Source organism: Ictidomys tridecemlineatus, chromosome 2 (assembly GCF_052094955.1).
Source record: "Ictidomys tridecemlineatus isolate mIctTri1 chromosome 2, mIctTri1.hap1, whole genome shotgun sequence".
NCBI lineage: Eukaryota > Metazoa > Chordata > Mammalia > Rodentia > Sciuridae > Ictidomys > Ictidomys tridecemlineatus.
In genome coordinates, this window is record NC_135478.1 from 41726443 (window position 1) to 41740127 (window position 13685).

The 13685-nt window shown below is 34.5% G+C and overlaps 1 protein-coding gene across 1 annotated transcript in view; it reads left to right on the forward strand.

Moving 5' to 3' along the window:
• Tbc1d5 (TBC1 domain family member 5) overlaps positions 1 to 13685 on the forward strand; it is a 507456-nt gene that overhangs the window by 413595 nt on the left and 80176 nt on the right. The window contains exon 17 of the mRNA XM_078038310.1: positions 3442 to 3527. Within this exon, the coding sequence (XP_077894436.1) occupies positions 3442 to 3527 (86 nt within the window). The remainder of the gene's footprint in view (positions 1 to 3441; positions 3528 to 13685) is intronic.

The following is a 13685-nucleotide window of genomic DNA, read 5'->3' on the forward strand; positions in this document are numbered from 1 at the left end:
TTCCACATGTTTGCATAAATAGCCAAGTCTTTGAACAGTCCTGTGCTGTTCAAAGAAGGATGAGTATTTCAGAGTCCTTTCCTCTGTGTGTTGATTTAAATGGAGATTATCTTCAAATGAGATACAGGAGTCGGGAGCTCAAGCTAGGAAGAACTGTTTGTAATGACCTTTTGGGTAAGTTTGATTTCACCAGTCTCAGAACAAGGAATATTGTTATGGACAATCTTGTAGTTAATTGTACTTCTTACAGCATCCTGTAGTTAGTTATTCTTAGTATGAATTAACACTTGAATATTTTACAATACTATAACAAAGTGAGTTTGAACTTAAAATATTGAAATGTTGTTGCCCACAGGACTTTAAGATGCCTCTCCAAGATCCAGCCTGTTTATGCCAGGAGTGGGATTTTGCAGCATTCTTCTTTTATTGTCATAAAATAAAATGCTGGAGAGAAGCCATGATCAATGGCTAACTTCCATTCTCTCAGATACTCAGGTGGCTGAGGCAGGAAGAACACAAGTTCCAAGCCAGCCTCAGCAACTTAGTCAGGCCCTTTCTCAAAAACAATATTTTTAAAAAGGGCTGAAGATTTAACTCAGTGGTAGAGTGTTTGCTCAGCATGTTTGAAGGTCTAGGTTCAATCCCCAGTACCACAAATACTACTAAAAAAATAAAATACCAAAGAGAAAGCTTATAACTTGTAACAACTTTAATGGAAAAGAGTTGAATGATTATTTGGGAAGTTACTAGATGAAGTCTATGTAGAAGACCTGTCTCAAGCCTATCATGTTTGGTCTAGGAAAGACACAGTAACCTTCAGTGGGGTCTGAAGTTATGATTTTTGCAATTGTATGTATGATAGTATAGACTTCCCATGTCGTATCATATAATTGCTATTCTTCTTAGACCAATACAAACCCAGTAAGCTAACCATTACCATTTTGTCATCTTTCTTCCAAAGGAAAATGTACCAAAACAAAAACATTCTTTAAAAACATGCATTGGGAAAAAAAAAAAGTACATTAGTTTAGAAGTGCTTATTTTGGTCAGAAATTCTGATTATGTGGAAATGGGTTTACAAACACATGATATTAAAGATATGTGAATGTGTTCTGCACAATGAGAAATTACTACACCTGTGGGATCTAGTCTTCCTAACTTATACAATTTTTTGTATGTAGAACTCTAGTGACTCATATATTTTAGAGGAAATTTTCAGATATTTAAAAATTAGAAAGAAGAAACCTTAAATGTCTATAAAATGATAAAGTTTATTATATAATTAATACTGCTTTCATTTTCATCTGTTCCCTTTTTCTTTTTTTAGTGTGGTTGCTAAAAAAATTTAAATTACAGATGAAGTTTGCATTTTTAACATACATAATATTTCTGTTAAATAGTACTTGTCTAGATTATATGTATTTTTATGTCTTAGATATAACATTTTCTTCATATTTCATATGCTGTTTTCAGCATCATCTTTTGATTCTTTTTGTTGTTGTTTCCAGGACAGTGGTGCTTTACCTCTCTCCCTTTGCTACCAGTAGTCTCCTAGGAATTTAAATAGGTCTCAGTGAAAGTAATACTTGAGTAATACATATGTTCAAGTTAAATCATTTTTCCTAATAATGGCTTTAAGTGCTTAGGTGGATCAGCACATCCTGTCTTGAATTGCATGTTATTTCTTCATAAAGATGTTTTCAAAAGAACTACTCCATGAGATCCCTTCTTTCATTATTTTCTTGCAAAAAGTAGCATAATTCTTTACTAGTTTGTTGGACATTAGAGAACAAAAGCTTTTGAGATTAGTAAAAATAAAATGTGTTTCTAGGTACTGAGAATAAAGAGCAGAATTAGTCATGAGTGATAGTCCTCATAAGTTAATTTTTAAAATAAATCATGAATGCACTGTCAGTCTGCCAGGAGCTTTAACCTCTGTTTTATTTTCACATTATACTTGGGTCCAGGTTGTCATCAGCTACCATGAGGAAACCTATGAAATTCTTAGAGAGAAGTTGCACTGTTAGACTTAATAGTATGGTAGTCATGGAAGCATCAGTTATCTTCATCAAGGCAATTCAGATTTGATTATCATAGAACTGTGTTGAATACAAAACCAGTGGAGTAGTAGCTGGAGCTAAATCAAGGGATTGTCGTTTTTGTCAGATGATTAGGGCTGGCATGGAAGAGATATGAAAGGGTTGAGCTGTGTAAATATTCTCTTTTCAGCAGAAAAAGAAAAGGTCCATCATGGCCATTAAGATGCAGCTTGTTAGCTTGATGAATTTCAAACTATTTAACCTTAACAATTACATCCCCCTCTTTTCCCCATGCTACATACAAGCATATCAGTGCTTTGGGATTATGTCTCCAAGGATTAATATCTAAGAATATCAGTAATTTCAATGAATATAAAATACAGCCTTTCTGTGTCTAGATAGATCTCTCAAAGACAGATTATGTTGTGGGTTCAAATACCCAATTACTACTTGAATTATATATTCAGGTAAACATTAGAACACTTTTTTCTAAGTTTTTTAAAAAATTTAAGGAAACTGATTTTATATTTTAGAGATGATAGTATTTGTTTAAATTATGCTGTAAATATGTTGTTTTTGTAAAGTAGACATATTTAATTTTTATTTACCTGTAAGGGGCTTGGTACATTTAAATAATTAACACAACTAAGCAATAGCAACACATTTAAATAGGCACACCCAACCTAATGATTCAAGGACATTTCTATGGTGTTATAAATAATATTAAGTGCCAGACAGGGCACTGTTCTTGCTGCTTTTAAAATGTGCATTGGTCAATTTGCATCAGTCATTTTATTTTTGTCTTTTTATTATTTCCAGTACCTGGCATACTTTAGGCACTTATTAAACTCAAAAATAAGAAGAGATGACATAGAAATTGCCATCTTTAAAAGAATCCTTGAGTTTTGAAATAACTTATTTATTCAGGATGAAGAAGGACTCAGTGTGCCATCTAGTGGACATACTTAGCATTCTGGCCAACAAAAGCTAATGATTTTTGCTCTTCTTCCACAATAAGCATTCTCAAGACTTTTAAACATAGTTTGTACTTGCGTTACTTCTCATACAGTTTCTCAGTTTTTAAATCATTTTATGTCATAATAAAATTCATATTTGAAAATGATCAAAATTATTGAAAATAAATGGAAGAAGTAAATCTATTTGAACTATAAGACAGGCAAAAATAAAAATATGTCAAAAAATGTCAGTTTTAATCAGGAATAAGAGGAGTTATGGAAGAAATTAAACAAAAGAAAACTCAAGCACACTAATTATTAAACTTCATAATTATATGTATTTTTCTTAAGGAATGTAAAAATGATCTTTTCTGTCCTTTTACATGTTAATGAATAATTTAAATAGCATTATACATTTTAATTTATTGCTTTTTTTTCCCTTTTAGAAAAATCCAAGACCAGTGACTTATCAGTTCCATCCCAATCTAGATTATTACAAAGCACGGGGAGCAGACCTTATGAACAAAAGCCGGTAAGTCTCTTTCCCCTGATGACAGCTAAAAATTACGAACATAATCTCAGACGTCATCAGGAAATTTTACACATTTGCAGAAATTTATTTTCCAGACTTTAGCATATCAGTGGTTAATGTGCATAATGATTCTTTGTTAAATAAATTATGTAAGCTTATTTCAGGCATAAGAAAATGGTGTTTTTATGACAGTAGTAAGATGAAAAATTAAATAAATATAAGAGTACTTTTTACAATTTGAAGTTAGGCAACTTCATTTTTTGCACACTAATAAACCTGAATAAATTATGCCTACTTGGTATAATCTCTTTCTAGATTCTTGCTGTTGATTGAAAAGAAGCTGTTGTATAATATATTTTTAAATTATTTCAGTAACAAAATTAAAATTGGGTTTCCCAACTGTCTTTAGAACTACCCAATAAGCTTATAAATGCATCTTGTGTGTGCATTTGTGATTGCATACATAGAAATTTTAAGGGTCACTGTAGGAATAAAAAACATTAAAATCCTACTTTTTAAAGAAATTAACATTGGCATAAAGGGTTGATGAACAGTTTTGTTCTTTTATAATACTCTACTCAGATGTCTCAAGAGTTAACTTGTCAAACCAGAACCATTTCAAATTAGAAGGTAATTTTGAAGTTTACTCTGAATGACTAAAATGTTAGTAATGATAAATGCTGTCAAGTTGTCCGAATTTTCTTCCTTAAACATTTTGCCTATGTTTGCTAGCTTTTCTTCAGTAGACCAGCAGTCTAAGTTTACATTTATGGGGTGTGTATGCACAATGTGTTCTGTTATGTGGAGGGTTGAAATACCTGCCTCATAAGAACTCATAGTTCAAGGGCGAGACGTTTACAACAGAGTGGCTAAATATTATTATAACAATAAAAGCAGTGTAATTTTAATATAAAATTACCCAGCCTTGATTGAAATCTGTCCCATATTTTGACACACTTCACAACCCATGAGACTTCTCTGAAGCTCTCTTCTGTTTATTTCATTTAAGTCTTGTTTCACAAATAAAAAAAAACTGTTTCCTGTAGTAATTTGCTCATTTAATACAGCAAATTTTTATTGAGTGCCAGATTTTGATCATTTTAGGCATTGGAGATGTCTATAAACAAATCAGACACAAGTCCCTACCTTCAGGAATCTTACAGTCTGTTCACTTGTATTTACCCTCCATTATGTCAAACATTTATCTTTCATATATTTAAAAGAAAATGTATTTTAGATTCTTTTCTTATGTGAGATCTTCCTGGCTGGAGTCCCTTCTTGCCCACTCTCTGCCAAATTAATTTGCACTGAACAAAGGAATCTCTGTTTACAGTAGATCATGTCACACCTCCAGGTGAACCCCTCCAAAGGTTTCCTATTGCCATTAATGATCCATTCTTCTTCAGGTGGCCCTTCCCAGTCTTCCTACATTATCTCCTAGTTTCCCTTTTCTTCCTTCCTGTGCCACGGTCTTATTGACCCTCTGTTTTTTTGCTCTTTTTAGGGACCTTTGCACTTAACTCTTGCCTCTTGCTAGAACTGTTCTTTCACCCCCATCTTCTCATGCCTCTTCCGAAGTAGAGCTATATCCAAATATCGTCTCAAAGAGGCCACTACTATCCTGACCTCCCTGCCTGTCTTCTCTCCTATTCACTATCCTATTGCCCAATTTTATTTTCTTCATAGCATTCATCACTAGCAGAAGTTACGTAATTCATTTGTGCTTCTAGCAGTGCCTACTAGAGGGAATACACTGAGCAAATACTTACTGGATGTATTTTTTTTTTTAATTTTAACATCTTTTTCTCCTAGAGGAAATGGACTATACCTTTCCTTTCCCTCACTTCTTGGTTTTATTTTCTTCTGTTTATCCTGCTCTCCCTGCATTTTTCTTTCACAAAATGTTGGTTCTTTTTTTATATATTTCCAAGTAAGCACATTTTCTCATTACCACATTATTTGTATAAAGTTCATTTGATGGTTGGGAGAAAGATTTTTCATCATATCTTTTGTAATTTTGAAGCTTAAAATTGAAATTGAGACAAATGAAATTAATTTGTGAAGTAGAAGACATCACAGATCAGTGAGCAAAAAAATAGAGTTAATAGATGGGAAAACTGGCAAATCTATCTACTGGTTGGGGAATAGTCCTAGGCCTAACTTTGGCCTAGGTATTACTCAGCATTTAAAGAGAATAAAATTATGGCATTTGCAGGTAAATGGATGGAGTTGGAGAGTATCATGCTAAGCAAAGTAAGCCAATCCCCCCCTCAAAAAAAGGGCCAAGTGGTTCTCTCTGATAAGTGGATGCTGATCCATTGGGGATGGGGAGGCAGGGAATGGATGAACTTTGGGCAAAGGGGAGGGAGAGGTGGGGCTTGGGGGGGCAGGAAAGATGGTGGAATGAGATGGACATTATTACCCTAGGTACATGTATGATTGCACATATGGTGTGACACTATTGTGTACAACTAGAGAAATGAAAAGTTGTGCTGAGGTTGTATACAATGAATCAAAATGCATTCTGCTATCATATATACCTAATTAAAACTAATTAATTTCTCAAAACTGGCTAATCTTTGAAAAGTTGTTGATTTTTACCAAAAACCAAAATAAATCCCAAAGTGCACTCAAGCCAACTTAGAAATAAAATACAAGTGCCTCAAAGGAGCTGAACAGGCATTTCATTGAAGAAAAAATAAAATTAGTCAACAAATATATGAAAAATGTACAACATCTTTAGCAGTTAGAGAAATTCGAATTAAAACTCTGCCGATATTTAATCTCATTCTAGTCAGAATGGCAGTTATCAAGAATACAAGTAACAATAAATGTTGTGGAGGATATAGGGAAAAGTTACACTCATACATTGCTGGTGAGACTGCAAATTGGTGCAACCACTCTGGAAAGCAGTATGGAGATTCCTCAAAAAACCTGAAATGGAGCCACCATTTGACCCAGTTATTCCACTCCTCAGCATATACCCAGAGGACTCAAAATCAGCATACTACAGTATCACAGCCACATCAATGTTTATAGCAACTCAATTCACTGTATCTAAGCTATGGAACCAACCTAGGTGCCCTTCAACAGATAATGGATAAAGAAAATGTATATATACACAGTAATATTACTCAGCCATAAAGAAGAATGAAATTATGGCATTTGCCAGTAAATGGATAGAACTGGAAACTATCATGCTAAGTGAAATAAGCCAATCCCAAAAAACCAAAGGCTGAATGTTTTGTTCTCACTGATATACAGATGGTAACATAAAATAAGAAGTGGGGTAAGAATAGAACTTTATTGGATTAGACAAAGGAGAATGAAGAGAATGGAGAGGATGGGAATAGGAAAGACAGTAGAATGAATTAGACATAACTTTTCTATTTTTGTATAAGAATACTTGACCAGTGTAACTCCACGTCATGTACAACCACAAGAATGGAAAGTTATATTCCATATATGTATAATGTGTCAAAATACACTATCAAGTATATCTAAAAAGAAAACAGTACTTTCACTGACAGTTACTTGGAGACTTTTTAACTTTAATAGTAATAAGGGAAATTATAAAGGAAATGACTGGGGGATTTTACTATACAACAAATATTTTTAAATAAATACATGAAAAATAATCTGAACCAGATGAAAAATGGAAAATATTTGTAGTGGTTGTAACTGACAAAGTATAAAATCATGAATATAAGAAAAATATACACAATTCAGTAACAAACACAAGATCCTGCATTAGTTTCCCTTCCATCTCATGCTGTGCTTTATTGGATCCTCCTTCTGTTCCTCTAAATAGGTAGAGGACCTCCTGCCCCAGGCCTCTTTTTCTCTCTACCTATACTCATTCCCTAGAGGACCTTACCCCAGTTCCTGACTTTATATTCTACTTGTGACTGAAGGCTCCTTAATTTATGTCTTCAGTTTAACCCTTCCCTTTCAACTCAAGACACACATAGCCCACTACTTGTTCCTCTTGGATGTCCCAAGCTTTTGAGCTCAGAATGATAATTTAACACTCAAATCTTGTTCTAGTTTTGTCCTTAAATAACCATAAATTGCTGCTATAAAAAATTACACTGAAATTGTGGCCAGTCTTCAGAAAGATCCATCTAATTTACTTAATACTTTATATTACTTTAATACTTTCTAGAGTGAACTCTTGATTTTACCCTCACACCCATAAACCTGTTATTCCCTCAGTGTTTCCTGTCACAGTAAATAGCACCACCCACTTGCCTTAGAATTGTCCTTGACTCCTTTTTCTCCAACATCACACATCAAATCCATCAGCAGATCTGCTTCATAATAAATCCTGAAAAATTATTTTTCTCTCTTTGCACTGTTACTCCAGAGTCATCATATCATTGCTCATCTCACTTCTAGTCTCCTTGCTAGTTTGCTGCTTCCTCTTATAGACCCTACAGCCAAATTGAGGTAAATGAGATTGTACCACTCCACTGCTCAGGGCCCTTTTATGACTTCCCAAAACACTGAGGAAAAAATCCAAAAAAAAGCCTTTATGAGGGCCTGCAAGACAGACCTTTGCTGCTGTAGCTTCCTGCTCTCTCTCCAACCTAATTTGCTACCACCACTCTCTTCAGTTGTTCTGGGCAAATGTGGCCTGGCATCAGAAGCTTTATACATGCTTTTCCATATCCAAGAATCCACATGGTGCAGTGGATTCCCTATTCAAATTCCATCTCTTCTGAAAGGCTCATTCTATTTTGCCTACAACACTAGACCCCTTCACTGTGTGTCCCTTGGTTTCACTTTGTTACTATTTGCATTTTTTGTTTTGCATAGAAATACTCATTTCTTAAATGGTTTTAAACTTTTTATTTATTTGCTGTTGGGAAATTTTTGTTTGTTTTTTGCACTAGATATAAACTCCATGTTTGTTGACTATACTGAGTATAGCAGACATTCAGTGAAAGAATTGCACTCAGCAAATGTTTAAAAGGTGGTTCAAACTCATAATTAGTCAAAGAAATTAAAAATAAATGACAGTAGAGTGCCATTTTCACCTTTCATTGAAAATCAGTGAACCTACCCTGGTGAAGGTGCATGTGTCCCATTAGTCACCAGTCAAGAGAGTATAGATAGAGGCAGATTTGATCATCTTACCAAACATTTCTTCCAGCTTTATATATAGGCCTTATAATTACCATATTATCCCCTTGCTTGCCGTGGTTTACTCCTTTATCTGAATGAAAAACCATTACCATTGTGCAACCTTTGGTAAAGTCCCTTTTTAACTATTTAAGGCCTAAGTTGTTTTTACCAGTTACCGGCAACACCTGGAGAGCAGGATCTGATACCTGCTACATCTATGGCAATGGACATCTATTTGTGTTGCATATCCAAATAAGGAACATGGATGCAAAGATGACATGTGATTTCATGGATAAGAATATCTCTAAAAATCAAGAAGCCTGATTTCTCTGCTTTACCATGGATTGCTATAATTAAGCCTTTAAAAGCATGTGCCTAGGTATTTTAGTGATACATTTTTCATTACGTGTGTGGATAATATTCACTGTGCTCTGATTTCACTGACTTGCATATTTCTTTTTTAAAATGGGAATTGACATTTTCATATTCATTCAACTTTTGAGCTCAGAATGACAATTTAACACTCAAATCTTGTTCTAGTTTTGTCCTTAAATAACCATAAATTACTGCTATAAAAAAGTACACTGAAATTGTGACCAGTCTTCAGAAAGACCCATATAATTTCCTTAAGAATCTGTGACTACTAAAATGCCCAATTGAGTGGTCACTAAACAGAATTTTATATTTTTTAAAGACTGCATTCTCCTGCATTTAGTAGAATAGCATCTTCCTTATTCCAAAACACTCATGGATTTTCTCTTTTGAAAATGACACAGATTTTCAAACTCTAACTTTTTTATTCTATGTACAGTTGATGAAATAAACAGTAGCTATCAGTAGTGGCTGAAGAGCACCTGTCACTAGTATTATACAGGTAGTATAACTATAGGTCTTTTAACTTACCTGAGCAATTGCCTATCACAAAAATTAGGTGTTTCATTTGAGTAAATTAGGCCTTAGAGATGTAAGAAACTAATCTTGGCCCGCTTATCTCTTAACACACCAGATCAGCAATAGCACTCCTTATGCTAACCTACCCAGCATTCTTCTGCCCCCTGTCAATTCTAATTTCAGCAGGAATATCGTCTACAAAATGAGATCTAAGAGGAAGCCAGGTTCCAGAGACAGGATGTCCTAAATTCCTCAGCTAGAATCTTGTCTCTTTGGAGTGATAGCATCTATTCTTACCCCAGCAATACCTAGAGGCTCTTAATTGTCCTATCTGTGCTAGGTATCAGGATCTGACTACACTCATGAATGTGCCTCCCTGGTCCTGCCTTATCAGAATGTCCTGAAAACCGGCAAGTTCCCAGGAAGCGTGAAGATTCTTCCAGTCCTTGTAGTCTTATAATAGAATAGGAGCTCCAGGAGAGCAGGGACCACCTTTTTTTAACTAGTATTTTTCTAGTACTTGGCACAGAGAAAATAATTCAAGCATCTGGAAAAAATGAATGATGCTTTTGAGCTTCAATTATAGAGCAACTCATATGCCTGACAGTGTGACTTGTGTAAGTCTGAACATATTTGATATCAGGGTCTGGTCCTTAAAATATAGATCTTAAATATTCAATCTGATTTTTTGATATTTGCATATGTCTGTGTAATAATTACCATCCAAATCATACATCTGGAATGGACATTTATTTTGCCCCATACATTTCCTTCATATTCCCTGTGTTTACTTAGTACCTCACACTGTGTTGGAGTAAGTAGATATTTTTACTTAATAACTAGATAAATAAATACTCTCTTGAATCCTCAAAGGTATTATAATATTCTGCAGTACAATTTCCATTTTCTGCAGTCATCAAAATTTTTAAATTAGGTTTTATTATACTTCCATAATGACTGCATTTTTCAAAGAAATTCTATTGCTAAGTTATGATTAAAAAATAATATGCTAATGTTCACAAAGCATTGGAGTCCATGGTTTTCAGTATTAGTAATTAATGGACTAATCAGAATTTTAGGGGACACAGATGACTATATTATTTTGTGATATTTTTGTGTTCAAATATCTAAGCATTTGTGCTACATATAAGCACATCTATACCGAAATGCTCTTCAATATTATAGCAAAGAGAATTATTAATTCTTAGTCAGTTTAGTAAATTCTAAAATTATCTCATGTCTAGTCTAGGGTAAATAGATCTTTTTTCTTAAAAAAATAGGTATAACTTGCACATAATATACAGATCTTAAACATTCAGTCTAATGAGCATTGATATTTATATACACCTATGTAACTACCATCCAAAATAATACATCTGAAATGAATCTCTCTTTTTTGGCTGCAAAATTACTTCGTATCCATTTATAGTCAATTCCAATCCTTCATCCTAAGGCAGCTACTTTCTGATTTCTATCATTATATGTTAGTTTTGCCTATTCTTGAGCTTCACTTAAATGGAACCATACAGGAGCTACTCTTTGGTGCCTGCTTTTTTTTTTCCCTCACTCTGCATAATGTTTTTGTACATATCAGTAGTTAATTCCTTTATTGTACATATCAGTAGTTAATTCCTTTAGAGTAATTAGTCAGTTTTCCATCCCTGTGACAAACTACCAGATAAAATCAACTTAAAGGAGAGATTTATTTTGGATCATAGTCTCAGTGATTTCAGTTCATGGTCACTTGGCTCTATTGTTTTGGGGCCTGAGGTGAAGCAGAACATCATGGCAGAGAGAACATGGTGGAACAAAGCTGTTTGCCTCATGGAAGCCAGGAAGCACAGAGAGAAAAAGGAAGGAGCTAGGAAAAAATATACCCTTTGAAGGCATGCTCCTAGAGACCAACTTCTTCTAACCACCTCCAACAGTTTTCACCACCTCCCAGTAGTACCACCAGACGGGGACCAAGCCTTCAACACATGAGCCTTTGGGGGACATTTCAGATCTAAACTATAATAAGAGTGTTGAATAGTATTCTAATATATGAATATGCTACTGTTTATCAGATCTCTTGAGAGATGTTGGGTTATTCTTGATTTGGAGTACTATGAATGAGGCTGGTGTGAACATTTCATGGAGATATTTTGATGTTCTTTTTTTTTTTAATTTATGACAGTGGAATACATTACAATTCTTATTACACATATAGAACACAATTTTTCATATCTCTGGTTGTATACAAAGTATATTCACACCAATTCGTGTCTCCATACAGTACTTTGGATAATAATGATCATCACATTCCACCCCATGCCCCCTCCCTTCCCCTCCAACCCCCCCTGCTGTATCTAGAATTCATCTATTCCTCCCATGCTCCTTCTCCCTATCCCACTATGAATCAGCCTCCTTATATCAAAGAAAACATTCAGCATTTGGTTTTTGCTAATCTCCATCATATGGGATTAGGCTCCAACTTCCTTAATAAGACTCCTTTGGTGCAAGAATTAAAAACGAGAATCAATAAATGCGATGCACTTAAATTAAAAAGTTTCTTCTCAGCAAAAGAAACAATCTGTGAGGTGAGTAGAGAGCCTACATCTTGGGAGCAAATCTTTACACCTCACACATCAGATAGAGCACTAATCTCTAGGGTATATAAAGAACTCAAAAAGTTAAATGCCAAAAAAAAACCAAATAACCCAATCAATAAATGGGCCAAGGACCTGAACAGTTATTCGTTTTTTATATATATTTTTAATTTCTCTTAGATTAAATTGCTATATTTTTGGATAGCTGTATTTTTGCCTTACAAGAAACTAACAAACTGTTTTACAGAATAAATATATCTTTTTCCACTCATATCAGGAATGCATGAGGGTTTCAATTACTCCAGTTATCTTTGCCAGCATTTGCTGTGGTCAGTCATCTTTATTTTGTCCATTCAACTTGGCATGAAATGGTATCTTGTTGTGGTTTAATTTGCATTTTACTAGTTACTAAGGATGTTGATTATCTTTTTACAGCAAATTGATGAATTTTTTATATATTCTTTTATGAAGTTATCTGTTCAAACAGTTTGCCCATTTTAAAATGGGTTATCTTTTTCTTACAGGAATTCTATTTTTGGATAGAAATCTTTGTGAAATGTATGCATTACAGATATCATCCCCCCCAGTGTGGCTTTCCTGTTCACTTCTTTGATCAATGGAAATTTTTTGATTTTTTTTATAAAGTTTATTTCATGTTTCTTTCATTTCATGTTTCCTACCCCTAGCCTCCATTGTATGGATTCCCCAAGACCACAGTCAGGTTCAGTGATTTAGTAGAACTCAGAGAAGCTGTTATTTTCATGGTTATAGTAGATTACAGTGAAAGGATATAGATTAAAATCAGGAGAAGGAAGTTTGGAGTTTTGGAGAAACAAATACAAGCTTTCAATTTTACTGTTCCAGTGGAGTGATTAATTCTTCTAACAACCACCTATGATAGCATATGGAAAGTGCTGCCAGCTAAGATAACTCACCCACCCTTTGGAGTTGCCCATTTTTATTGGGGTGTCAATCATGTAGGCATGGAGTACTCAGGTAACTAACTCCATTCCTTCAGAGGTCAAATCAATATGGAGTGTGTCAAGGCCCAAGTGAACAAAAACAGGTGCTCACCATAAATCCCAGTGTTGGCAAAAAACATTTGTGTAGCCCAAGGACCAGGTATTCAAAGACACTCTTGTCAGGCAGGAAGCTTAGAAGTTATCTTCCAAGAATCAGTCAGAGGCTAGTCCCAAATACCTTTGGCATGTGTAGGATTTGGGCAGCGCAGATAATCCTTTATTACAAAAATTCCCATTTCCTTCTTGAAACTGTGTGGTACTAGATTTGTGTTCAAATCTGTGATAAACCTCAAAATGATTTGTGTGTATGTGAAGTGAAGTAAAGGTGAGGTGCATCTTTTTACATATAGGTATCCAACTGTTCCGTAACATTTGTTTAAAAAGTCTTTCCTTTCTCCATTGGATTCTTGTTTGAAATCCATTGGAGGTGTGCGGTTTGTGTATGTGTGTGTGTGTGTGTGTGTGTGTGTGTGTGTGTGTGTACGCACGCACACACACGTATCTCCATTTCTGAATTATTTATCCTTTGT